The sequence below is a fragment of the Lithobates pipiens genome, unplaced genomic scaffold (genome assembly GCF_037356315.1).
Source record: "Lithobates pipiens isolate NorthernLeopardFrog02 unplaced genomic scaffold, aLitPip1_a1.2 Scaffold_8, whole genome shotgun sequence".
Classification (NCBI taxonomy): domain Eukaryota; kingdom Metazoa; phylum Chordata; class Amphibia; order Anura; family Ranidae; genus Lithobates; species Lithobates pipiens.
In genome coordinates this window covers 392,721,945-392,749,871 of record NW_027507903.1, presented here as the reverse complement: position 1 = coordinate 392,749,871, position 27,927 = coordinate 392,721,945, and the positions used below count along the sequence as shown (strand labels likewise).

Genomic DNA, 27,927 nt, shown 5'->3' with positions numbered 1-27,927 from the left:
TTCATACATCATACCTGCTGTGCTGCGAAGCATCCAGGGCCAAAAAATGCAAAGTTGGGAATGCTCTAGGTAATGCATTAAAATGAGGTGCCAAGGCTGCAGAGAAGCTGCACCATGGAGTGAAAAACAAAACCATGGTGCATTCACTGCCGTTAGGGTTAAGCAATTCCATAAGGTCCTATAAAATACAAAATAAAATCCAAGATTAAAATTAACTGTATACCATGGGTGTATGCACAAATCAACTCTGACTTTCTCACATGGAGCAGCCCACTAAATTTGAACTTACACAGCAAATAGAGGAGTCACTTGTACTAACAGAATAAATAATAGGAATGCCCTAGTTTACATTCCTCTTAATTATGCAGTTTTCTTGTGAACATGGAATGGTGATGCTGCGCTGCTATAATAGTAATGTTAACTTATAAATGATGTGCAAATAATGTAAACAATGGTGATGGAAATACTGTGCAAACCACGTGTATAAATACCTAAAACTCAGAAAATAATATGGTAATAAAATCCATAACATTAAGAGTAATAGTTGTAGCGCAATTCAATATTTGGAAGAAAAAAAAGAAAAGTGCAAACGCCATAAATAAATATAAAAACTCCGACATTCACCTCTCAATGTGCAGTGATTATAACGGAACAATCATATAGAATAGTGAATTGTAAACAGACAGTTCAAAATAAAGGGGGTGGTGGGTAATTAAATAGTGCCATCCTTTAAAATTATGAATCCCTTCACCATGCAGGCATGTGGATGTATCAGTGGATAACACCTCTGTTCTCACTGGCCTCTCACCTCATTGCTGTTAGGTAACAGCATAGAACAGTAGTCTCAATATGGTGGTCTGTGCATCTGCTAGCTTCTAGGGCACTGATGGGGAACCTTGGCACCCCAGATGTTTTGGAACTACATTTCCAATGATGCTCATGCACTCTGCTGTGTAGTTGGGCATCATGGGAAATGTAGTGCCAAAACATCTGGGGTGCAAGGTTCACCATCACTGTTCTAGGGGTTCGCTAATGCTCCTTCCCAGCAGGATGAATCTCTATAGTAAGTATGTATCCTCTATAGTGAGCCTGGGTATTCTACCTCAATATCCTCCATGATTATATTCATTCAAAGAGACTCTCCATGGTGTAATGTTTTGCAAGGTTTATTCAAATTAAACATGGTTTTACTCACGTTAGCACAAAAGTAACTACTTCACGAGTACCGAACTCATACTAACTCCTACGTCACTTCCGATATGCCTCTGCTGAAGCCCTAAACCAATGAATCATTTCATGCCGAGAGACAAGTGTATGTAGTTTGACAACCCCTCCCACCGCTTCTGAAAGCAATCCAGCTGCTCAGACTGCTTTCATAAGAAAGTCAATCACCAGCTGAAAAAAAATTAAAAAAAATAAAATAAAAAATGACCAGTTACACTTACCGGTAACGGTGTTTCTGGGAAGTCTTCCAGGACGGCACCCTGAGAGATGACTGGTCCAACTGACAGGAAACCCAATCAAAGAGGTTAAAACCCCCACCCCTCCCTGTGTTCCTCAGTTGTGACAAAGTATTGACCCACACCAGTGCACAAGAGTGAAGAAACCAACACCCCAATACTCTATACATTAAAATATACCTAAAGTGTGGGTGGGAAGTAGGCCTGCCGTCCTGGAAAACTTCCCAGAAACACAGTTACCGGTAAGTGTAACTGGTCATTTCCTCAAGTCATCTTCCAGGGCGGCACACCGAGAGAGGAGCAAGTAGCTCAGGCCTACCTTAGGGCGGGACAACCGCTTGTACGGCCTTCCTACCAAAATGGCAGATCCCAAGGTGACAGTAACTCCACTCTATAATGCCTCAGGAAGGTGTTCTGGCTTGTCCATGTAGCGGCTCCATATATCTGCTCCACCGAAGCTCCGGCCTTTCCGCCCAAGTGGTTGCCAGAGATCGAGTGGAATGTGCCTTAAGGTCCCTTTGGGACTGCCGTACCAGACTGCTCATAGGTTAAAGAAATAGCATGCTTAATCCATCTAGCTATGGATGCTTTAAATGCTTGTCGGCCTTTCTTTTGGAAATCTGAATCTGACTTTCGGAAGGGAGCAGTGGCAGACAAATACACCTTCAGAGCCCGTACCACGTCCAGAGCGCGAAGGGCCAACTCCTTAGGATGTGTCGGCTTAGGACACAGATGGTAACACAATTAGGGCTGCAACTAACGATTATTTTCATAATCGATTTGTTGGCCGATTATTGTTTCGATTAATAACCTTAAAAAAAAAAAAAAAAAATATTTAAAAAAAGTGGGTCAAATTGATGTTCATTTTCAACCACAGTGACGGGAAAATTTGGAAATTACTTCTTAGTCAAAAGGTATTTTCAGACAGTATGTGGTTTTCGTTCAGAAATGATATTCATTTTAAAAACAAGTGAAAATTTCAAACAAAATTCAGCGAATGTACAAAGATTTTTCGTCGAAATAGTCTCATCTGAAAATGTATCTGTGTGGCCAGCATAAAGGCACGGTGCACACCTATGCAGTTTGCTTTTGATCTGTTTCTGCAGTGCTTTTTGCCGTATGTTTTGATTTTACTGCAATTTGCATTTCTGTCTTTTGGGCAGATTAAAAAACACAAATTGCTGCAAAAACGCATTACATGCTTTTCTGCAGCTTCTCCATTGAAGTATATTTAACCAATAAAGCATCATTTTGCGTTAAAAGTCCCTGACCCTTTCAGATGTGAACATGTACCATAGGAAACCATGTAAATGAACTGTAGTGCCTTTCTGCAAAAAGCACCAACATATAGATGTGAACCAGGTCTAAGACGTTTGCTAACATAATGGGGTTAAAAAAAAAAACTAAAATGAGCCCTTTATAGTAGAAAAAAAAAAAAAAAAAAAAAAAAAAAAAAAGCAGATACTCACTACTGTAAGGGGTTAATTTTTTTAAATATGTTAATATTTACAATAGCGATTATTTGCTCTTTTTGTACTATAAAGGGCTCATTTTATTTCTTTTTTAACCCCATTAAGTTACTGGCCGAATAATCGATGAAAATAGTAATCGATTAATTTCATAATCGATTAGTTGACGATTAATCGATTAGTTGTTTCAGCCCTAAACACAATGTCCTCATTGATATGAAAACCCGAGACCACCTTCAGCAGAAAAGATGGTTGCGGACGCAACACCACCTTATCCTTGTGGATAACCAGATAGGGCGACTTGCAGGACAAGGCCGCTAGTTCCGAAACCCTCCTGGCCAATGTGATAGCCACTAGAAAGACCACTTTCTGGGAAGGAGTCAACAGGGGAATCTCCCCGATATTTTCAAACGGCGGTTTTTGAAGCGCTGATAACACCAGGTTCAGATTCCATGTGGGTAACGGTGGACGTACCCCTTGAACAAAAGGTATTTAACTAATGAGTGAGACGCCAGGGGTCGCTGAAAAATAAATAAATAAAAAAAACGACAGCAAAGGCTGATATTTGCCCCTTAATGGTGCTTAAAGCCATTTTCTGGTCTACTCCTTGCTGAAGAAACAGCAGGACCCTGGATATAGAAAAGGAGCGCGGATGCCATCCTTTCTCCTCACACATGGAGATGTAAGCCTTCCAGGTCCGATGATATATCTTCAGAGAAAATTTCCATGCTCAACATAGTGGGGGATCACCGAGTCCGACAGACTCCGGTTCCTCAACACCTGGCTCTCAAAAGCCATGCCATTAAAGCCAGCGATGGTAAAGCAGGATGGAGAATCGGACCTTGAGACAGAAGGTCCTCTCCTAACGGCAGTCGGCATGGGGGTCTGCCACCAGGTGCACTAGGTCTGTGTAAGGCCACTGAGGCCAATCTGGGGCGACCAGAATTACTGGGATCCCCTCGACTTCCACTCTGCGGAGCAGATGTGGTAACAGCTTCAGAGGAGGAAAGGCGTAGATCAGCTGGTACTGATCCCACGGAGCCACCAGCGCGTCCGACGCATCTGCCCATGGATCTCTTGTCCTGGACACGAATCTCGCCACCTTCCGATTGAGATGGAAGGCCAGAAGATCCATGTCTGGTGTGCCCCACCGCAGGCACAGTAGCCTGAATACCTCCGGATGCAATGCCCATTCTCCTGGGTCCAGCATCTGGCGACTTAGATAGTCCTGCTGCCAGTTCTCCACTCCTCAGGGATATAAATAGCCGACAGGGCCGGTACGTGTCGCTCTGCCCACCGAAGTATGTAAGCAACCTCCAGTGAGGTGGCTGAGCTTCTGCTTCCTCCTTGGTAATTTACATATGCCACCGCAGTGGCGTTGTCTGACTGGATGCTGATCGGACGCCCTTGCAGTCTCATTGACCATGTGGAGAGGCATAGCCTGATCGCTCTTAGCTCAAGCAGATTGATTGGCAACGTGGATTCCTCCGTCGACCAGAGGCCCTGAACCGACTGAACCCCCATCACTCCACCCCAGCCGGATAGGCTGGCGTTCGTTGTGATCACTGTCCATTTCAGAGGCAGGAACAACTTCTCGGACTGAAGCCCCGGGGACCTCAGCCACCAGATCAGTGAATCTCTGATTCACCTAGATCTGTCGATCCAGCGACAACAGAGATTTGTCCCACTTTGTCAAACTCTCCTTCTGCAGAACTCTGGTGTGGAACTGGGCATACAGTACTGCCTCGAAGGAGGCCACCATGAGTCCCAGAACTTGCATGCAGAAGTGAAGCGAAGACCACTTGCGGTTCATCAGCAGTTTTACCGCGGCTCAGAGTCTGCAGCTTGTCTGAAGGGAGAAAAACTCTTGCTTCCCTGGAGTCCAGCAGCAAGCCTAGGTACTCCAAATGCTGGGTCGGTACTACCACCGACTTCTTTCGGTTTAACAGCCACCCAAATTCTTGCAGGGTCTGCATGGAGATCGCCAACATCCCCTTCTTATTCTGATATGGAAGATGCTCATCTAGATATCCCACAATTGCGATCCCACGTTGCCACAGCAACACCAAAACTGGAGCCAATACCGTGGTAAGGACTCGGGGGGGGGGGGGGGCAGAGCTACAAACTGGTAGTGGGATTCCCCGACTGCAAACCCGGAGGCATATGGGTATGTGCAGGTACGCATCCTGGATGTCCAAGGATGCCAGGGAGTCCCCTTGAAGGAGTGCAGCGACTACTGAGCGAACTGATTCCATTCTGATCCTCTGCCCTTTCACCAAGTGATTGAGGGCTTTTAGATCCAAGATTTGACATACCCCTTCTTTCTTGGGAACTACAAAACAGGTTTGAGTAGAACCCCTGGAAACATTTCGATTCCGAAACAGGTACCATCACCCCACGATTCAGCAGGTCCCTTACTGCCCCCAAGAGGGCCTCCCAGCGAGTCGACGAAAACGAGTATGCTGGAGGGGGAAGAATCTGTTTTGCGGCCAAGAGAGAAACTCTATTTTGTAGCTGTAGGAAATCAGATTGCAGACCCATTGTTCGGACAGTCGAGAGGACCACCAGGCTGCAAACTCCCAAAAGGCACCCCCCCACCCGAGTCATGGGTGGGGGCAAACCTTCATGCGGTAGCACTTTTGTTAGCAGGCTTGTTAGGCTTGCGGTTCCAGGGACGTTTCTGTCCTTCCGTGGTTGTCCTGCTGGGCCGGCGGACAAAAAAGCCATTTGTGAGTGGAAAAAGAGGACCCTTGCCTACGGCGTGGCTCCTTAGCCTTCCTGGCCTGTGGAAGTAGAGTACTCTTACCACCTGTGGCATTCTTAATGTCATCTAAGGAGGCTCGAAAGAGCCGGTCGCCAAGGAAGGTAAGATCCGTCAGGGCTTTTTTGGATGCCTGGTCAGCAGACCAGCATTTCAACCAAATCAGGCGCCTCAGCACCACTGCTGACATTGAAGCCCTGGATAACAGAGGGAGAGTATCCAGGGCGGCATCAAAATGTACTTAAGGCCTTGCACTAATTGATCTGCTAGTTCCACGCAGACAGGAGAAGCCTTTTGTTCTCCCAATTTGCGGTGCAACAGTTTTGCCCACTCCGTGTCTGTGACACAAGTGCGGATGCCAGTACTGGTCGGACGGCTGACCCCACAACCGTAAACAAGGAACGAGCCACTGCTTCGGCCTTCCTGTCCATGGGATCCTTAAATGCAGGAGTCCCTTCTACCGGGATCGTGGTTACTTTGTTTAACCTGGATACTGGGGGGTCCACGACCGGAGGAGCTGGCCATTTTTTGAGAAGGCTCTCCTCGAAGGGGGTAACGCACCGCCATGTATTTGGGTACCAAAAAGGTCCGTTGCGGGTGATCCCATTCCTTGCAAATCAACTTGTCAAAATAAGTCAGATACGGGAACACCTTAGGTGAACGGGCTGGCTTATGGAACCCAAAAGGGACCGCTACCTCAGCAGAGGAATCTGCTGGCTCCTGAATATTCAGGGTATCACGCACAGCTGTGGTAAGTGCTCCAACAAGCGCTTTGTCACGCACGGATCCGGACGGGGACTCATCCTCACTGTCCGAACGGTCCTGGTCAGCGTCACCTGAAACGACAGAGCAGGGGTCACCAGCCTCAGCGGGGCCCGAGTCTGCGCCAGAGGTCTCCCCAGAGGACGGGGAGGGGCAGGGGTTGCTTTTTAGCACCTTTGCGCCCATGCACTGCCTCCATCTTGGCAGCGAACGATTTGAGGACCGCTGACAAGGTGTCCAAGGGCACTTTACAATCTGCAGGCGAATCGGTTGCAATTGCCTGGATTTCGGGGGGAAGAAATACCAGTTTCTGAAGCCATGCTGACCCTACCCTGTCTGCCACCCAAAGGGGACTTGGGACAATGACAGTCCCACCCTCCTTACTGCTGCTGGCTGAGGGGCTCTTTCCCGCAGGACTCACCACCCTGAGGGGTTCTGTGATATCCCTGTAGTCTCTGTTGGCTCCCAGGTGCAGAGGAATCAGCTCTGTGTCGGTGGAAGCTGCTAGTGGCACTGAAACCGCTCTGTAGTGTGCTCAGGCTCAAAGAAAATGGCCGCCCAGCATAAGGACATAAAACACCGAGAAAACGTCCGCCAGAACACAGGAGCACCTGCTGCCGCTAGAGAACACTGAAAAATGTGTTCAGGCTTCCAGAAAATGGCCACAGACGTCCAGTATAAGGACAAAACACGGAAAATGGCCGCTGAAGTCCAGGAGAGCATGCTTTCCCTTGCCCACACCTAAGATGGCCACGGTATGCAAAAGCCATGAGGGACAGAGAGAAACAATGGCGGTGAAACAGCGCTGCACAGGACAAAAGCACAGCCTCACAGGCACCTCCAGGGACATGAAAAACAGGACCCAGGACAAAGCTAGCGCAACCCCCCCCCCCAGGTGAGAGCCCCTGCACAGACAAACACACAGCTCTGCAGCATCCCCCACATCGACCTCCCAGGGAATGCCCAGCTGCTCAGCCCCACCGAGGCGAGGAGAGCTGTACTTACCAGTCCTGAAGAGCTGGGAGACATTCCATTACAGACCCACTCACTGATCAGTACATGGTGGCTGCTGGCCCGACGCACTGTGACATAGACATCAGTAGCCCGGTCATATGTGTACCCCGGAGCATAAAGGCCCACCGACCACCTATGGAGCTGAGGTTTCATTGTGGCCGACCCAGCGCGGAGCTCTGGCGTGCACACGCTCGATGGCCGGACTGGGCAGACTACAAGGATAAGGTTATCCAGCCTGTCACCAAGCCGGTTGTTGCGCAAAAAGCCAAGCTTCTGCAGGAAAAAAAAAAATAAAAAAATAAAAAAAAACACGGACCGATGGGCCCGTCAGGGTTCCGAGGTCCTTCTCCTTCACTAGGCAAAATAAAACTGATGACTGCATGGCAGGTTGGAGGGTTGTTACCTAAGGGACCACCCCCTAGGCAGAACTGGAAAGTTCTGTGTGTTACATACATGAACATGTAATGCCTAGTATTCTCCTAAAGGTGGGCATAACAACCCAATGGCTAAGAGAGGAGCTGTGTCGGTCAGTGAATATAAGAGAAAATTAACTAATAGATGGCTGGACCGTCGAAACTAACTTTTTAAATAGGATAAAAGACAATGTCTGACATCCAGACAATGAAAAGAAATTCCCCTCTCATTTTGGGGATTGTTACAAAAGAAAGGAAGCACTACTTCTTGAGTTCTATGGAACTTGGATGCTACCTTAGGGAGGTACAGGGGGTCCTGCCTAAGTATAACCCTGTCCTCAAGTAAACGAAAATATGGTTCTTTAATCAAAAAGGCCTGAATATCGCCTATTCTCCTGGCAGATGTGATCGCCAGTAGAAAAGTCAACTTAAAGGTGAGAATTTTGAGGGGAATCTGATCTATTGGCTCAAACGGAGCTTTGGTTAACCCCTCTAAAACCAAGGTACAGCTGCATAGGGGACAACCTATCTCTGACCAATAAGAACCTCTTGATCAGGGGGTCTAGCACCAAGCGTTTATCCAAAAACCAGGACAAGGCCGCAACCTGTGCTTTAAGGGTCTTGGTTGGCAGTCCCTGATCCGCTCCATCCTGGAGAAATTTCTGAATGGCACGAATTTTTTGTTGGGAAGTCCCTCTCGCCTGACACCAGAGAGAAAAAAAAAAAAAACAGGTCTTAGCGCAAATACGCATTGTGACCATCTTTCTACTAAGCAGAAGGAGTATCCACTACTCTGTCCCATATGCCCTTCTCCCGCAGGTTCTGCCTTATAAGAGCCAGGCCATCAGCTTGAATAAGCTGGAGTGTGGATGGCAGACTGGACCCTGAAGGAGAAGGTCCCGCCGAATAGATAGGTGCAGAGGCGGGGCTATGGTCCAACCCTGTAAAGGTTGGAAACCAAGCCCTCTTGGGCCACCAACGGGCTATTAAATTCAAACTGCCTTCTGAGAGAAAAAACTTCTGAAAAACTCTTGGAATTAGCCCCGGCGGTGGGGGGTGGGGGGAGGCTTGGGCCAACCGGAAGTCCTGAACCTGGGCCAATGCATCTATCCCCGCCGAGCCCCCCCTTGAAGGAGAGAGAAAAGAATCTCCTTACCCCTCTGTTCCTCCTGTGGGTGAAGAGATCGATCTCTGGATCGCTGAACTGACGGCATACCAGGGAGAATACTTAGGGATTCAACTCCCATTCTCCCTGGAGAATCGGCTTATGACTGAGATATTCTGCCTCTATGTTTAAAGCTCCCTTTATGTGTACTGCAGAAATGGAGAGAATCTGATGCTCTGCCCAACCAAGGCTCTCTAGTGCCAGTGCCAGGGCCAGGAGAGCGTGAGATCTAGTGCCTCCCTGATGATTTAAGAATGCCACCGCTGTGGCATTGTCTGACAGAATCTGGACCTCCTGGTCCTTGATCCTCCCTTCGAAAGCTTTTAATGCTTCCTCGATGGATAAAAGCTCTCGAAAATTGGAGGAGGCTTTTCTCTGATTCGGGTCCCAGGAACCCTGGGCTCGTAGATCCTAGGGGCCGCCTACCCCCAGGAACTTGCATCTGTAGTTATCCTGAGAGGCTGAAGTTGATTCCAACGGAGACGCCCCTGAAGCCTCTGAGGAAGAAGCCACCAGCGAAGAGAGTCCATTACTTCGACCGGAATGGCGACCTTTATATCCAGAGACCTTCATTCCCTGTCCCAAGAGGATAGGAGGAAGTGCTGGAGGGTCCTGGAGTGTAGCTGCGCCTATGGAACTGCTGGGATACAAGAAGTCATCAGGCCCAGAATCCTCATAATACCTCTGTATGGGAATGTTTTTGCCTCTAACAAAGGATGTGATTGCTGAAATAAGGCCCTCTACCTTGCATTGAAGTAGAACTAGTTTTTGTTCCGAGGAATCCACCAGGAATTCTTGATAAATTTTTCGTTTGGGCAGGAATCAGTGAGGATTTCTCCTTGCTGATGATCCACCCCAGAGATTCCAAAGTTTCCACTACCTTGGTTAGATCCGAGAGCAGCTTGTGTGATTGTAAATCAGAATGATGTCTAAATAGGGGATCAGCGTTACTCCCTGGAGATGCAGAATAGCCACTACTTCTGCCTGGACCTTTGTAAATACCCTTGGACTGGCTGCCAGTCTGAAAGGGAGGGCCGCAAACTGCCAATGCTGAATTCCCTGTGGAGAGGCAATTGCGAATCTCAGGAAGAACTGACGATCCTGAAAAATAGGCACGTGAAGATGCATCTTTTAAATCTAAAGTTACCATGAAAAAGACCTTGAGGAGGTGTTTTCTGAGGGAATAAACACTCTCCATGCGGAACTTTTTGTACCGCAGGGGGATATTGAGGTTCCTCAAATTTATAATGAGGCGATACCTTCCTGAGGGTTTTGGTACCACAAATACGTGGGAGTAAAAACCCTGACCCTCTGGGACCAGCACTATGACCGCTTGCTTGGCAAGTTCCTCGATGTTCTGCAGAATTCCCGCTGCTTTGAGGAGATCCCTGGGAAGGGGAGTCAGGAGAAACTTGGGGGGAGGAGGGGAGAGAAACTCTAGTCTTTAACCCTCTCGTATGATCTGGAGAATATGGGGGCTCTGTTTGACCCTTTCCCACTGAGGGACAAAGTGGGAAAGTCTTCCCCCCTACTGGAATGTCATTTAGGGGGTCTTGTCGACCGACTTCTGGCTAGAAAAGAGAATGCCTCCTTTTTGTGTTTCTCTCTTCCAGACCCCCCCCCCCCCCGGTAGATCTAGCAAGGGCTTGAACTAGGACGGTACCAAAGTAAGGCAGTAAGGCACCGGATTTGTTCAGTAAGGCACCGGATTTGGCGGTTGTACACACCGTCTCAACCACTGCATCCGCTAAATAGGCAACAGCCCTACCTATGACCTCCAACGAATCTAGGACTTCCTTAGATTTGGAGGTCCGGGACACGTGGTCTATTAAATTTAGAGATCCGCATGTTGGCATTTCTTGCTATCCAAGCTGAGGCCAACGCGGGGCTCATAGCCACAGCGGTAGCCTCCCAGGCCCTGCGTAAAATAGTTTTGGCCTGCCGATCCATCTGATCTTTGATGTTACCAGTGTCTTCAAAGGAAAGATCGGACTGCTTAGAAGTCTGTGCAAAGGAGGCGTCTAGCCTAGGAGTTTTGAAAAACGTCTCCTCATCCTCCTCTGTAAAAGGGTATCTGCACTTCCACGTCTTGTATTTCAAGAGCTTCCACTCCGGTTCCTTCCACTTCCTTAGGATAATATCCTTAAGTACTGAAAGAACTCTGGCTTGGGGCTTAATTCAGCCTCTATACATTTTGTCTTGGGCAGGGACCTGAGCAGTGGGCTCCTGAATCTCCTCAGAGGCGTAAATGGCCCAGAGAAGCCCTCCATGTCGTCGGCTGAAAAAATATGCCTATTAGACCTGGAGTCATCCCCCTCTTGGCTGTCCATTACACCCTCATCCGAAAATACCTGCTCAAGAAATTCTGACTCATCTTCCTCCTTCGAATCCTGAGAAAGGAGAAACTTTGGATTATCTGCCTGCCTTCTAGACCCCCTGGATGAAGCGGAGCACTCTTGGGAGGAGGCATCCTTACTGGACTGAGGTTCTGAGTCCTTAGCCCTGAGGGAGGACTGAAAAGCATTAAGTGAAATGATGCGGGCGTGCTTAAATCACTTCCTGTTCTAGGGAGGAAACAATGTCATTCCTCCACCAGGCACCAGAAAGATGGCGCCAAGCGCCCTCAGCTTACAGGATGCTGAGCGGTGCCTCCTTCGCTGTCAGCTTTTCTCCTGTATGCGCCAGTTCAGAAAAAAAGATGGATGCACAAGCCACAGGGGGAGCGGCTGGGCAACCACAGCATTACACGGCCAGAAGCACCAGCCATGGGGCTTCCCAAACTTTTGGTCTGGCTCCCAGGGGGAGACCACCAGCCCCAGGCTTCGGGTCTGAGGAAAATAAACGGTTTCGCTGTGGGGAAACACAATACAAACTGAGGAGCACAGGGAGGGTGTGGGGGTTTTAACCTCTTTAATTGATTGTGTTTCCTGTCAGGTGGACCAGTCATCTCTCAGGGTGCCGTCCTGGAAGACAACTTGATAAAAAAAGTATGGCTATCAGCTACAACCCTGTTAAATCACTGGCAAATTGCAATGTATATATACACAGTCTGTATTGCAAGTGGCTATATTTTGCTTTGCCAAAATTAATTTCAAAAATAATTGTGCAGAACTTTTCATTCACCATTTTTGCAGTCACACTGTTTATCTTCACTAACAATCTTGTAATAACATCACATATCAAATAAGCACAAAAGACAACATGCATCATAGACGTCACATGACAGTCACTTGGTCAGGCCATCTGCAGCCAATAGAGGATACAATCTCTTGTCTATGAGGCATCCTGAGACAATAACATACAACCACTTTTGTGGGACAAAAGTTAGATAGCTTGGAAAAATCTTGTCTGGTCTGTCACTGTCGCTACTCCCTAGACATGTCTGATTAGGCTACGTGTGTGCTCCTCCCCTGTTCATGGTCTAAAAAAATAAATTAAAAAAATCCTTTTTAGACACAAAACTGAACCACCAGACTTCACATTCAAATGAGATGGTAGGGTCCTGCATGCATGTCTGACCATTTTGTGATGTCAAAAAGTAAATCAAATATAAAGACACCAGTCGTTGCAACTTGTTGGATCAATGGCTGTTCGGCTTCAAAAATGAATTAGTCTAGTGCTGGATGATAAATTCACAATAGTCATACCTGGGAAACATTGAGGACCTGCAAAGTGAAATTGTCCATTCCAGTGATATTGCGCTCCACACAGTTTACTTTCAGAGGTTTATTGCCATCTGTGCTGTTTGATTCTTCTGTTTTTATCTGTTCTGCATTTGATGTATCTGAAGCAGTGCTTTGCCCATTTGTTTTCAGTTGGTCGTCTGAAGTACTATGTGGACATTCATTGGTGCTGCACTCTCCTTCAGATTTCTTGGTTTCATACACATCATCAGATGTTTCCATGACAACTTTGTCCTTCATTTTCTTTGGTACCATGGAAAATAGCACTGCTGGGTCAGTCTGAATGTCTGAACTCTGCATTGCATCTGCTATTTCAGCTGTCTTGTATTGAACAGTCTCTGAAACACCAACTCGTTCACTGTTCATGGACTCAGTGATGGCATCCACAATGTGGCCAACTCCAGTGTCATTGTCATCTTCTGAATAGAATTCTTCATTATAATTCCCTGAGTAAAAATTACACACATGCGTTACTATTTTTTTTTTTACACAACCAGATACATATATACTATATTTGGCCAGAGACAGCAAGGTTTCTTTTGCCCTTCAACCAGTGGGTCTGCATCCACCCAAGCCAGATAGATGATAGAATCCACTCACTGTGACATTGTATTCTGACAGCTGGACTCGCCCATATCAGAATACACTGATCAGTGGCTGCAACCGCTATTGTAAAAAATATTTCCAGCATGTCTCTTTAACAGACCAACTTCAGTGGAGTAGGGACAGCCACACGCTGATTTAAATTTGGTCAGCCCCTACTGAACCAGACAAATTCTGATACGTTTATGGACAGCTTAACTCAAATTAAACTGCCAGCTAATGCATTTCAGCGACTCACCCCCATCCTCAGAGCTAAGCCTAGCTCAGAGGAAGGGGGTGCACCCCCGAAGCGCGTTAGCTGTACCCCATGTTCTGTGCATGTCCATGCATTGTTTTTATGGCCTTTTGTCAGTTGCATTTTGCGAGTACCCACTTTTATATAAAACATTTTTATTATTAAATTCTTTGGTAATGCACTAGGTGTACGCGCCTTCCATTTGTTTTTCTTGTAGTTCCTTTCGGATTACGCCATCGGGAGGAAGCATCCACCCAGTTTTGGATACCATATATACCTTTCACATCATCATTTCATAGGACATCTGTTACTCCGCACCTTGGAAGACCTATTAGCGCTGGAAGTGACTGTGTTTTTTGTAACCCAGCAAATTGCAAATGGGTTAACGCATTTTACACCATGTACCTTACAATAACTGCTCAGACCGGCTGATTTTAGGGTTCTGCAGGTAAAATGTCACCAATGGTCACCAGAAATGCATGTCTTACAGCAATCCTGGTAGACATACATTCAACTATCCGAACTCTAGATTAAGCAACTGTTTAACTGTCTAAATAAAAGGTGTATTCTTCCTTGAATCTTGGTGTGCTTTGTGTATTATTTTCATTACAGAGCAGTAATCCAGTGTAAAACTTTTGCATGTGTGCAGGAGCATCTGGTAATAAATTCCAGTCACTGCAGCTCTCCTTCCTTATGCAGGGTGACTGGTCTTGTGTCTGCCTCCTCCTGTAGTTTTCTGCAGGCAGCCTGTAGCGGGTGGTCCTCACATGGTGGGTGCTGGCTCCCTCACATATCTCTGCTCTTTGCACAGGCTACATACATGTAGAGTTGCCACCTCATCCCTTTAAACCCGAACACATATAAATTACACAGGTTCTGAGGCTGTGAGTTTAATTACCACCTTAATTAGCCTCAGAACCTGGGTAATTCATATGTGTTCGGGTTTAACCATTTTAGCCCTGGAAGGATTTACCCCCTTTCTGACCAGAGCACTTTTTGCGATTCGGCACTGCGTCACTTTAACTGACAATTGCGCGATCGTGCAACGTGGCTCCCAAACAAAATTAACTTATTTTTTTCCCACAAATAGAGCTTTCTTTTGTTGGTATTTGATCACCTCTGTGGTTTAGATTTTTTGGGCTAAAAACAAAAAAAAAAAATGCATTTTTTTTTACTTTTTGATATAATAAATATCCCCGAAAAATATATAAAAAACAAAAAAAAAAATTTTCCTCGGGTTAGGCCTATGCGTATTCTTCTACATACGCATTTATTGATTGGCTTGCGCAAATATTATAGCGTCTACAAAATAGGGGATAGTTTTATGGCATTTTTATGATTTTTTTCTTTTTTTTTTTTTTTACAAGTAATGGCAGTGATCAGCGCTTTTTATCATGACTGTGACATTATTACGGACACATCGTCCAATTTTGACATTTTATGGGACCGCTGCCATTAATACAATCTAAGTGCCTGGGGTATGGGCTAGCAGTGACAACACTGATCGCTGCTCTTGATGAAAGGGAGCAGACGATCAGTGTCCTGTCACTAGGCAGAATGGGTAGATGCAGTTTACATCGACATCTCCCCGTTCTTCAGCTCCATGACATGATCGTGGGTATCCCAGCAGCGATCGAGTCCGCGGGTCCCACGGGCACGGGGCTCGCAACAGGCTCACATGCACAGCAGGAAATTCAAAGTAACGTACGGGTATGTTACTTTGGCCAGTCGTACCATTCTGACGATGTATATGTGCTGACAGCAGTCGGCAAGTGGGTAAAGGGATGAGGTGGCAACTGTACATACATGACATGATGATATCACTGCTACTTTTACTTCTAGTTTTGCAAAGATACAATTTACACAATTTTGATTTTTAGCACATGTGGCAATGGAGGACTATGTTTAAATGAAAGTTCTTTTTCCTGGATCTTAAAGAGCAATTCGTTTTGATTTTTTTCTCCCCCTCAATAGGCATTGCAATGCTTCACCATAGAAAAAAAAAAAAATATCTGTAGTGTTTGCAGTCTGGATGATCCATCAGGTGCAGTACTGTCCCCATCTCTCTACTGTTCTTCCTTAGATACCATACACCATGCTCTGCAGCTTGTGTACAGTATCCCTGTGCAGCCCAGCACCAGTTCAGTTCTGGACCCCCAAGTAGCGTCGCCCACATTGCTATGACGGGTTGTGTGGGAGCAGCTTCTGGAACTATCAGTCATCTGTCTGTATGCCAGGAGCAGCACACCCCCGCTGGTTCCAGACTCCCGAGTAGGGCTGTCCACATTGCTATCACACGCTGCGTGAGAACGGCCTCCGGGGCAATAAAACATCATTCTGCATGCCAAGAGTGTGTGAAGGAGCGTGCCTGCCCCCCCCCCAGTTGTAGTAATGGGTTTGTGTAGTCTGTAGCTTTGTCCTCGGTCCGTGCCTGCCATTGTCGGTTTACTATTGGTGGTAATGGATTTTATTTTATTTTTTTATTGGTGATGGCTTAAAGAGGAAGCAAACCCTAATGGGTTTACTTCCTCTTTTGCTCAAATTAAAAGCATAATAGGCTAGTATGCATACTAGCCCATTATGTGACACTTACCTGCAAACAAATCCATCTCTATCCCCTGTGCAGGCTGCGTCCATCTTCACCTTTTCCTTCTGGGGCGCAGACTCTGGCTCTGTGACTGGGGGGGGGGGGGGGAGGGGAGACAGCACGGAGATCCGTTTCCTCACAGTGCATGTGCATCATTGGCACACTAAAAGTGAAATATCTCCTAAACGGCGCACGTTTAAGCGATATTTCCACTACCTTATTCTAGGCTTACCTATAGTTAAAAGTCACTAGGGAGGGTTTATAACCACTTTAAAAAGACACAGTCCAGAGCGTACTCAGGACTGACCCTGCCCAACCAGAACGTTACAACAGTTGCATCATGGTACTTGTAGGAGCGAAGAAGTGAACAAGCCCACGGTAACTGCAGGTGGGAACCATCATAAGACACTATATTTCCTCGCTAAAACAAACCTTTAGGCCCCTTTCACACCGAGGCGGTTTTCAGACGCTACAGCGCTAAAAAATAGTACCTTTCACTCCAGTGTGAAAGCCGGAGGGCTTTCACACTGGAGCGGTGCGCTAGCAGGACGGTGAGAAAAGTCCTGCTAGCCACATCTTTGGAGTGGTGAAATCAATGGGTCAGCGCGGCTTTACCGCCGGCAAATCGGTTTTAACCCTTTTTTCAGCTGCTAGCAGGGGTTAAAACCGCCCGCTAGCGGCCACATACCGCCGCTAAAACGACGCCCGCACCGCCCCAGTGTGAAAGGAGCCTTACGACTAAACTAAAACAGCTGTGAAAAAATGAAAAGACCACACAGGTTTTTAGAAAGGGCATAAAGAGAATTAGACCGATTACTTAAATCCAAAAGATTGAGTTTTTTTAAACTGGAGTTACACTTTAAAAGGAAACCTGACCTGTGTTGAGTGGAATTTGTAAGCCAACCCTCCCCCCAGAAAACCATACTAGCTTTGTATCCAGACATGCAGCCTGAGTGACCACGAAAGGGAAGGCTGACATTTATTTACAAACATCAAGCTGGAGGATCATGCAGATGAACTGGCCAGATATGACTTGTTTGTTCATCCTTTTGCAGACTATAAACCAGCTAAGTTCTGGTTAAAACTTTGTTCAGCCTGATCCCTATTGCCAGTACAGTGTACAGAGTGCAGAGTGCAAGGAAAAATACTGCATGCTGTCCTTTCTGACCAAATAAACCAGCGATACTAGCTGACCCTGCCAGGAGATACAATGCTGGTCAGTGCTCGGGTGGGACTGCAATGTCCAGCCAATCAAAGCAGACAGACTCTTCATGGATGTCTCTCAGCTTACAGACACACTGCCACTCCTCGGCCACACAGACGCAGGCTCACCTAGTGCAATAGAAAGCACTCCGAATGTGAAGACAACCCGCACACACAGAGGAAACACCTCCATCCTCCACACTAACAATTCCCCCCATATATCTCTGTCTGCCACTTTCCGGACACTGCATAAATCTCTTCCGGGTTCCCAGGAAACAACATTTCGCTTCCTAAACACACATCTGCAGATCAGAAAGGGTTCTGGCTGCAGAGTGGAGCTCCATGTTTGACAGGAAGCATGTGACCTCCACAACACTTTTTTTGCCCTTTTTGTAACAAACAATGAATGGCTGTAGGTGGAGCTCCACTGTGGACCTCCACTCCACTTTTTTTTTATTGCACTTTAATGTAACAAACATTCACTAGACATTAGCAAGAACATGTGGAAGTGGAGGTGACGTATTTCCTGTCACATCTGCTTTTACCTATCGTATCTGGCTGCAGACTGGAGCTCCACGCTCCACCGGAATCATGTGTCCTCCGCAGATAGCTTTCGCTCCCTTGCATTTTCTGCACACATTTTAATTTCAGTGATGTTTATTAAAGATTTTCAGTACAAAACAATATAATCTCTATACTTTTTTTACAGCATATAAAGCCATAAGGGAATCATATTTTGACCTGTTTACATAACAAAAAATACACCTGCCTTAACCACTTGCTTACTGGCCACTTAAACACCCTTCCTGCCCAGACCAATTTTCAGGTTTCGGTGCTCTCACACTTTGAATGACAATTACTCAGTCATGCGACACTGTACCCAAATGAATTTTTTGTCTTTTTTTCCCACAAATAGAGCTTTCTTTTGGTGGTATTTGATCACCTCTGTGGTTTTTATTTTTTGCGCTATAAATGAAAAAAGACCGAAAATTTTGAAAAAAAAACGCATATTTCTTTGTTTCTGTGACAAAATTATGCAAATTATTAATTTTTCTTCTTAAATTTTGGCCACAATTTATACTGCTACATATCTTTGGTAAAAATAACCCAAATTAGTGGATATTATTTGGTCTTTGTGAAAGTTAGAGAGTCTACAAGCTCTGATGTACTGGTGGCCTATCTCGATTCTTGTGACCCAAACTAGCCAGGAAAGTACAAATACCCCCCAAATTACCCCTTTTTGGAAAGTAGACATTCCAAGGTATTTAGTAAGAGGCATGGTGAGCTTTTTGATGTTGTAATTTTTTTCCCACAATTCTTTGCAAAATTAAGATTTTTAATTTGGAGGAAGAAGCCACCAGCGAAGAGAGTCCATTACTTCGACCGGAATGGCGACCTTTATATCCAGAGACCTTCATTCCCTGTCCCAAGAGGATAGGAGGAAGTGCTGGAGGGTCCTGGAGTGTAGCTGCGCCTATGGAACTGCTGGGATACAAGAAGTCATCAGGCCCAGAATCCTCATAATACCTCTGTATGGGAATGTTTTTGCCTCTAACAAAGGATGTGATTGCTGAAATAAGGCCCTCTACCTTGCATTGAAGTAGAACTAGTTTTTGTTCCGAGGAATCCACCAGGAATTCTTGATAAATTTTTCGTTTGGGCAGGAATCAGTGAGGATTTCTCCTTGCTGATGATCCACCCCAGAGATTCCAAAGTTTCCACTACCTTGGTTAGATCCGAGAGCAGCTTGTGTGATTGTAAATCAGAATGATGTCTAAATAGGGGATCAGCGTTACTCCCTGGAGATGCAGAATAGCCACTACTTCTGCCTGGACCTTTGTAAATACCCTTGGACTGGCTGCCAGTCTGAAAGGGAGGGCCGCAAACTGCCAATGCTGAATTCCCTGTGGAGAGGCAATTGCGAATCTCAGGAAGAACTGACGATCCTGAAAAATAGGCACGTGAAGATGCATCTTTTAAATCTAAAGTTACCATGAAAAAGACCTTGAGGAGGTGTTTTCTGAGGGAATAAACACTCTCCATGCGGAACTTTTTGTACCGCAGGGGGATATTGAGGTTCCTCAAATTTATAATGAGGCGATACCTTCCTGAGGGTTTTGGTACCACAAATACGTGGGAGTAAAAACCCTGACCCTCTGGGACCAGCACTATGACCGCTTGCTTGGCAAGTTCCTCGATGTTCTGCAGAATTCCCGCTGCTTTGAGGAGATCCCTGGGAAGGGGAGTCAGGAGAAACTTGGGGGGAGGAGGGGAGAGAAACTCTAGTCTTTAACCCTCTCGTATGATCTGGAGAATATGGGGGCTCTGTTTGACCCTTTCCCACTGAGGGACAAAGTGGGAAAGTCTTCCCCCCTACTGGAATGTCATTTAGGGGGTCTTGTCGACCGACTTCTGGCTAGAAAAGAGAATGCCTCCTTTTTGTGTTTCTCTCTTCCAGACCCCCCCCCCCCCCGGTAGATCTAGCAAGGGCTTGAACTAGGACGGTACCAAAGTAAGGCAGTAAGGCACCGGATTTGTTCAGTAAGGCACCGGATTTGGCGGTTGTACACACCGTCTCAACCACTGCATCCGCTAAATAGGCAACAGCCCTACCTATGACCTCCAACGAATCTAGGACTTCCTTAGATTTGGAGGTCCGGGACACGTGGTCTATTAAATTTAGAGATCCGCATGTTGGCATTTCTTGCTATCCAAGCTGAGGCCAACGCGGGGCTCATAGCCACAGCGGTAGCCTCCCAGGCCCTGCGTAAAATAGTTTTGGCCTGCCGATCCATCTGATCTTTGATGTTACCAGTGTCTTCAAAGGAAAGATCGGACTGCTTAGAAGTCTGTGCAAAGGAGGCGTCTAGCCTAGGAGTTTTGAAAAACGTCTCCTCATCCTCCTCTGTAAAAGGGTATCTGCACTTCCACGTCTTGTATTTCAAGAGCTTCCACTCCGGTTCCTTCCACTTCCTTAGGATAATATCCTTAAGTACTGAAAGAACTCTGGCTTGGGGCTTAATTCAGCCTCTATACATTTTGTCTTGGGCAGGGACCTGAGCAGTGGGCTCCTGAATCTCCTCAGAGGCGTAAATGGCCCAGAGAAGCCCTCCATGTCGTCGGCTGAAAAAATATGCCTATTAGACCTGGAGTCATCCCCCTCTTGGCTGTCCATTACACCCTCATCCGAAAATACCTGCTCAAGAAATTCTGACTCATCTTCCTCCTTCGAATCCTGAGAAAGGAGAAACTTTGGATTATCTGCCTGCCTTCTAGACCCCCTGGATGAAGCGGAGCACTCTTGGGAGGAGGCATCCTTACTGGACTGAGGTTCTGAGTCCTTAGCCCTGAGGGAGGACTGAAAAGCATTAAGTGAAATGATGCGGGCGTGCTTAAATCACTTCCTGTTCTAGGGAGGAAACAATGTCATTCCTCCACCAGGCACCAGAAAGATGGCGCCAAGCGCCCTCAGCTTACAGGATGCTGAGCGGTGCCTCCTTCGCTGTCAGCTTTTCTCCTGTATGCGCCAGTTCAGAAAAAAAGATGGATGCACAAGCCACAGGGGGAGCGGCTGGGCAACCACAGCATTACACGGCCAGAAGCACCAGCCATGGGGCTTCCCAAACTTTTGGTCTGGCTCCCAGGGGGAGACCACCAGCCCCAGGCTTCGGGTCTGAGGAAAATAAACGGTTTCGCTGTGGGGAAACACAATACAAACTGAGGAGCACAGGGAGGGTGTGGGGGTTTTAACCTCTTTAATTGATTGTGTTTCCTGTCAGGTGGACCAGTCATCTCTCAGGGTGCCGTCCTGGAAGACAACTTGATAAAAAAAGTATGGCTATCAGCTACAACCCTGTTAAATCACTGGCAAATTGCAATGTATATATACACAGTCTGTATTGCAAGTGGCTATATTTTGCTTTGCCAAAATTAATTTCAAAAATAATTGTGCAGAACTTTTCATTCACCATTTTTGCAGTCACACTGTTTATCTTCACTAACAATCTTGTAATAACATCACATATCAAATAAGCACAAAAGACAACATGCATCATAGACGTCAGATGACAGTCACTTGGTCAGGCCATCTGCAGCCAATAGAGGATACAATCTCTTGTCTATGAGGCATCCTGAGACAATAACATACAACCACTTTTGTGGGACAAAAGTTAGATAGCTTGGAAAAATCTTGTCTGGTCTGTCACTGTCGCTACTCCCTAGACATGTCTGATTAGGCTACGTGTGTGCTCCTCCCCTGTTCATGGTCTAAAAAAATAAATTAAAAAAATCCTTTTTAGACACAAAACTGAACCACCAGACTTCACATTCAAATGAGATGGTAGGGTCCTGCATGCATGTCTGACCATTTTGTGATGTCAAAAAGTAAATCAAATATAAAGACACCAGTCGTTGCAACTTGTTGGATCAATGGCTGTTCGGCTTCAAAAATGAATTAGTCTAGTGCTGGATGATAAATTCACAATAGTCATACCTGGGAAACATTGAGGACCTGCAAAGTGAAATTGTCCATTCCAGTGATATTGCGCTCCACACAGTTTACTTTCAGAGGTTTATTGCCATCTGTGCTGTTTGATTCTTCTGTTTTTATCTGTTCTGCATTTGATGTATCTGAAGCAGTGCTTTGCCCATTTGTTTTCAGTTGGTCGTCTGAAGTACTATGTGGACATTCATTGGTGCTGCACTCTCCTTCAGATTTCTTGGTTTCATACACATCATCAGATGTTTCCATGACAACTTTGTCCTTCATTTTCTTTGGTACCATGGAAAATAGCACTGCTGGGTCAGTCTGAATGTCTGAACTCTGCATTGCATCTGCTATTTCAGCTGTCTTGTATTGAACAGTCTCTGAAACACCAACTCGTTCACTGTTCATGGACTCAGTGATGGCATCCACAATGTGGCCAACTCCAGTGTCATTGTCATCTTCTGAATAGAATTCTTCATTATAATTCCCTGAGTAAAAATTACACACATGCGTTACTATTTTTTTTTTTACACAACCAGATACATATATACTATATTTGGCCAGAGACAGCAAGGTTTCTTTTGCCCTTCAACCAGTGGGTCTGCATCCACCCAAGCCAGATAGATGATAGAATCCACTCACTGTGACATTGTATTCTGACAGCTGGACTCGCCCATATCAGAATACACTGATCAGTGGCTGCAACCGCTATTGTAAAAAATATTTCCAGCATGTCTCTTTAACAGACCAACTTCAGTGGAGTAGGGACAGCCACACGCTGATTTAAATTTGGTCAGCCCCTACTGAACCAGACAAATTCTGATACGTTTATGGACAGCTTAACTCAAATTAAACTGCCAGCTAATGCATTTCAGCGACTCACCCCCATCCTCAGAGCTAAGCCTAGCTCAGAGGAAGGGGGTGCACCCCCGAAGCACGTTAGCTGTACCCCATGTTCTGTGCATGTCCATGCATTGTTTTTATGGCCTTTTGTCAGTTGCATTTTGCGAGTACCCACTTTTATATAAAACATTTTTATTATTAAATTCTTTGGTAATGCACTAGGTGTACGCGCCTTCCATTTGTTTTTCTTGTAGTTCCTTTCGGATTACGCCATCGGGAGGAAGCATCCACCCAGTTTTGGATACCATATATACCTTTCACATCATCATTTCATAGGACATCTGTTACTCCGCACCTTGGAAGACCTATTAGCGCTGGAAGTGACTGTGTTTTTTGTAACCCAGCAAATTGCAAATGGGTTAACGCATTTTACACCATGTACCTTACAATAACTGCTCAGACCGGCTGATTTTAGGGTTCTGCAGGTAAAATGTCACCAATGGTCACCAGAAATGCATGTCTTACAGCAATCCTGGTAGACATACATTCAACTATCCGAACTCTAGATTAAGCAACTGTTTAACTGTCTAAATAAAAGGTGTATTCTTCCTTGAATCTTGGTGTGCTTTGTGTATTATTTTCATTACAGAGCAGTAATCCAGTGTAAAACTTTTGCATGTGTGCAGGAGCATCTGGTAATAAATTCCAGTCACTGCAGCTCTCCTTCCTTATGCAGGGTGACTGGTCTTGTGTCTGCCTCCTCCTGTAGTTTTCTGCAGGCAGCCTGTAGCGGGTGGTCCTCACATGGTGGGTGCTGGCTCCCTCACATATCTCTGCTCTTTGCACAGGCTACATACATGTAGAGTTGCCACCTCATCCCTTTAAACCCGAACACATATAAATTACACAGGTTCTGAGGCTGTGAGTTTAATTACCACCTTAATTAGCCTCAGAACCTGGGTAATTCATATGTGTTCGGGTTTAACCATTTTAGCCCTGGAAGGATTTACCCCCTTTCTGACCAGAGCACTTTTTGCGATTCGGCACTGCGTCACTTTAACTGACAATTGCGCGATCGTGCAACGTGGCTCCCAAACAAAATTAACTTATTTTTTTCCCACAAATAGAGCTTTCTTTTGTTGGTATTTGATCACCTCTGTGGTTTAGATTTTTTGGGCTAAAAACAAAAAAAAAAAATGCATTTTTTTTTACTTTTTGATATAATAAATATCCCCGAAAAATATATAAAAAACAAAAAAAAAAATTTTCCTCGGGTTAGGCCTATGCGTATTCTTCTACATACGCATTTATTGATTGGCTTGCGCAAATATTATAGCGTCTACAAAATAGGGGATAGTTTTATGGCATTTTTATGATTTTTTTCTTTTTTTTTTTTTTTACAAGTAATGGCAGTGATCAGCGCTTTTTATCATGACTGTGACATTATTACGGACACATCGTCCAATTTTGACATTTTATGGGACCGCTGCCATTAATACAATCTAAGTGCCTGGGGTATGGGCTAGCAGTGACAACACTGATCGCTGCTCTTGATGAAAGGGAGCAGACGATCAGTGTCCTGTCACTAGGCAGAATGGGTAGATGCAGTTTACATCGACATCTCCCCGTTCTTCAGCTCCATGACATGATCGTGGGTATCCCAGCAGCGATCGAGTCCGCGGGTCCCACGGGCACGGGGCTCGCAACAGGCTCACATGCACAGCAGGAAATTCAAAGTAACGTACGGGTATGTTACTTTGGCCAGTCGTACCATTCTGACGATGTATATGTGCTGACAGCAGTCGGCAAGTGGGTAAAGGGATGAGGTGGCAACTGTACATACATGACATGATGATATCACTGCTACTTTTACTTCTAGTTTTGCAAAGATACAATTTACACAATTTTGATTTTTAGCACATGTGGCAATGGAGGACTATGTTTAAATGAAAGTTCTTTTTCCTGGATCTTAAAGAGCAATTCGTTTTGATTTTTTTCTCCCCCTCAATAGGCATTGCAATGCTTCACCATAGAAAAAAAAAAAAATATCTGTAGTGTTTGCAGTCTGGATGATCCATCAGGTGCAGTACTGTCCCCATCTCTCTACTGTTCTTCCTTAGATACCATACACCATGCTCTGCAGCTTGTGTACAGTATCCCTGTGCAGCCCAGCACCAGTTCAGTTCTGGACCCCCAAGTAGCGTCGCCCACATTGCTATGACGGGTTGTGTGGGAGCAGCTTCTGGAACTATCAGTCATCTGTCTGTATGCCAGGAGCAGCACACCCCCGCTGGTTCCAGACTCCCGAGTAGGGCTGTCCACATTGCTATCACACGCTGCGTGAGAACGGCCTCCGGGGCAATAAAACATCATTCTGCATGCCAAGAGTGTGTGAAGGAGCGTGCCTGCCCCCCCCCCAGTTGTAGTAATGGGTTTGTGTAGTCTGTAGCTTTGTCCTCGGTCCGTGCCTGCCATTGTCGGTTTACTATTGGTGGTAATGGATTTTATTTTATTTTTTTATTGGTGATGGCTTAAAGAGGAAGCAAACCCTAATGGGTTTACTTCCTCTTTTGCTCAAATTAAAAGCATAATAGGCTAGTATGCATACTAGCCCATTATGTGACACTTACCTGCAAACAAATCCATCTCTATCCCCTGTGCAGGCTGCGTCCATCTTCACCTTTTCCTTCTGGGGCGCAGACTCTGGCTCTGTGACTGGGGGGGGGGGGGGGGGAGGGGAGACAGCACGGAGATCCGTTTCCTCACAGTGCATGTGCATCATTGGCACACTAAAAGTGAAATATCTCCTAAACGGCGCACGTTTAAGCGATATTTCCACTACCTTATTCTAGGCTTACCTATAGTTAAAAGTCACTAGGGAGGGTTTATAACCACTTTAAAAAGACACAGTCCAGAGCGTACTCAGGACTGACCCTGCCCAACCAGAACGTTACAACAGTTGCATCATGGTACTTGTAGGAGCGAAGAAGTGAACAAGCCCACGGTAACTGCAGGTGGGAACCATCATAAGACACTATATTTCCTCGCTAAAACAAACCTTTAGGCCCCTTTCACACCGAGGCGGTTTTCAGACGCTACAGCGCTAAAAAATAGTACCTTTCACTCCAGTGTGAAAGCCGGAGGGCTTTCACACTGGAGCGGTGCGCTAGCAGGACGGTGAGAAAAGTCCTGCTAGCCACATCTTTGGAGTGGTGAAATCAATGGGTCAGCGCGGCTTTACCGCCGGCAAATCGGTTTTAACCCTTTTTTCAGCTGCTAGCAGGGGTTAAAACCGCCCGCTAGCGGCCACATACCGCCGCTAAAACGACGCCCGCACCGCCCCAGTGTGAAAGGAGCCTTACGACTAAACTAAAACAGCTGTGAAAAAATGAAAAGACCACACAGGTTTTTAGAAAGGGCATAAAGAGAATTAGACCGATTACTTAAATCCAAAAGATTGAGTTTTTTTAAACTGGAGTTACACTTTAAAAGGAAACCTGACCTGTGTTGAGTGGAATTTGTAAGCCAACCCTCCCCCCAGAAAACCATACTAGCTTTGTATCCAGACATGCAGCCTGAGTGACCACGAAAGGGAAGGCTGACATTTATTTACAAACATCAAGCTGGAGGATCATGCAGATGAACTGGCCAGATATGACTTGTTTGTTCATCCTTTTGCAGACTATAAACCAGCTAAGTTCTGGTTAAAACTTTGTTCAGCCTGATCCCTATTGCCAGTACAGTGTACAGAGTGCAGAGTGCAAGGAAAAATGCTGCATGCTGTCCTTTCTGACCAAATAAACCAGCGATACTAGCTGACCCTGCCAGGAGATACAATGCTGGTCAGTGCTCGGGTGGGACTGCAATGTCCAGCCAATCAAAGCAGACAGACTCTTCATGGATGTCTCTCAGCTTACAGACACACTGCCACTCCTCGGCCACACAGACGCAGGCTCACCTAGTGCAATAGAAAGCACTCCGAATGTGAAGACAACCCGCACACACAGAGGAAACACCTCCATCCTCCACACTAACAATTCCCCCCATATATCTCTGTCTGCCACTTTCCGGACACTGCATAAATCTCTTCCGGGTTCCCAGGAAACAACATTTCGCTTCCTAAACACACATCTGCAGATCAGAAAGGGTTCTGGCTGCAGAGTGGAGCTCCATGTTTGACAGGAAGCATGTGACCTCCACAACACTTTTTTTGCCCTTTTTGTAACAAACAATGAATGGCTGTAGGTGGAGCTCCACTGTGGACCTCCACTCCACTTTTTTTTTATTGCACTTTAATGTAACAAACATTCACTAGACATTAGCAAGAACATGTGGAAGTGGAGGTGACGTATTTCCTGTCACATCTGCTTTTACCTATCGTATCTGGCTGCAGACTGGAGCTCCACGCTCCACCGGAATCATGTGTCCTCCGCAGATAGCTTTCGCTCCCTTGCATTTTCTGCACACATTTTAATTTCAGTGATGTTTATTAAAGATTTTCAGTACAAAACAATATAATCTCTATACTTTTTTTACAGCATATAAAGCCATAAGGGAATCATATTTTGACCTGTTTACATAACAAAAAATACACCTGCCTTAACCACTTGCTTACTGGCCACTTAAACACCCTTCCTGCCCAGACCAATTTTCAGGTTTCGGTGCTCTCACACTTTGAATGACAATTACTCAGTCATGCGACACTGTACCCAAATGAATTTTTTGTCTTTTTTTCCCACAAATAGAGCTTTCTTTTGGTGGTATTTGATCACCTCTGTGGTTTTTATTTTTTGCGCTATAAATGAAAAAAGACCGAAAATTTTGAAAAAAAAACGCATATTTCTTTGTTTCTGTGACAAAATTATGCAAATTATTAATTTTTCTTCTTAAATTTTGGCCACAATTTATACTGCTACATATCTTTGGTAAAAATAACCCAAATTAGTGGATATTATTTGGTCTTTGTGAAAGTTAGAGAGTCTACAAGCTCTGATGTACTGGTGGCCTATCTCGATTCTTGTGACCCAAACTAGCCAGGAAAGTACAAATACCCCCCAAATTACCCCTTTTTGGAAAGTAGACATTCCAAGGTATTTAGTAAGAGGCATGGTGAGCTTTTTGATGTTGTAATTTTTTTCCCACAATTCTTTGCAAAATTAAGATTTTTAATTTTTTTAATTTTTTTTCCACAAAATTGTCATTGTAATAGGTTATTTCTCTCACATGGCATGTGTATACCACAA

General features: G+C 45.6%; 2 protein-coding genes across 4 annotated transcripts in view; both read right to left on the bottom strand.

The window, feature by feature from the left end:
- TXNDC15 (thioredoxin domain containing 15) overlaps nt 1–17,687 on the bottom strand; it is a 51,793-nt gene extending 34,106 nt beyond the window's left edge. Inside the window, exons 1-3 of one of the 2 annotated variants that reach the window (XM_077473968.1) lie at nt 17,485–17,687; nt 12,692–13,173; nt 15–178 (exon numbers count right to left, since the gene is read on the bottom strand). In XM_077473968.1, the coding sequence (XP_077330094.1) occupies nt 15–178; nt 12,692–13,173; nt 17,485–17,548 (710 nt within the window). In that variant the 5' untranslated portion in view covers nt 17,549–17,687. Of the gene's footprint in view, nt 1–14; nt 179–12,691; nt 13,174–16,158; nt 17,252–17,484 lie in introns of those variants that run through there. The other variant, XM_077473969.1, reaches the window with a different exon arrangement.
- Nucleotides 17,688–21,252: 3,565 nt separating this feature from the next.
- LOC143964262 (thioredoxin domain-containing protein 15-like) lies at nt 21,253–26,850 on the bottom strand. Of its 2 annotated transcripts, none has more exons than XM_077473965.1 (2): nt 26,643–26,850; nt 21,253–22,329 (listed from the first exon to the last, which is right to left on the bottom strand). In XM_077473965.1, exons 1-2 carry the CDS (start codon nt 26,704–26,706, stop codon nt 21,842–21,844), a joined length of 552 nt encoding a protein of 183 aa, XP_077330091.1. In that variant the 5' UTR covers nt 26,707–26,850; the 3' UTR covers nt 21,253–21,841. The 2 variants fall into 2 exon arrangements, with proteins under 2 accessions (XP_077330091.1, XP_077330093.1); XM_077473967.1 differs by lacking the exon at nt 26,643–26,850 and adding an exon at nt 25,315–26,636.
- Nucleotides 26,851–27,927: the final 1,077 nt, after the last annotated feature.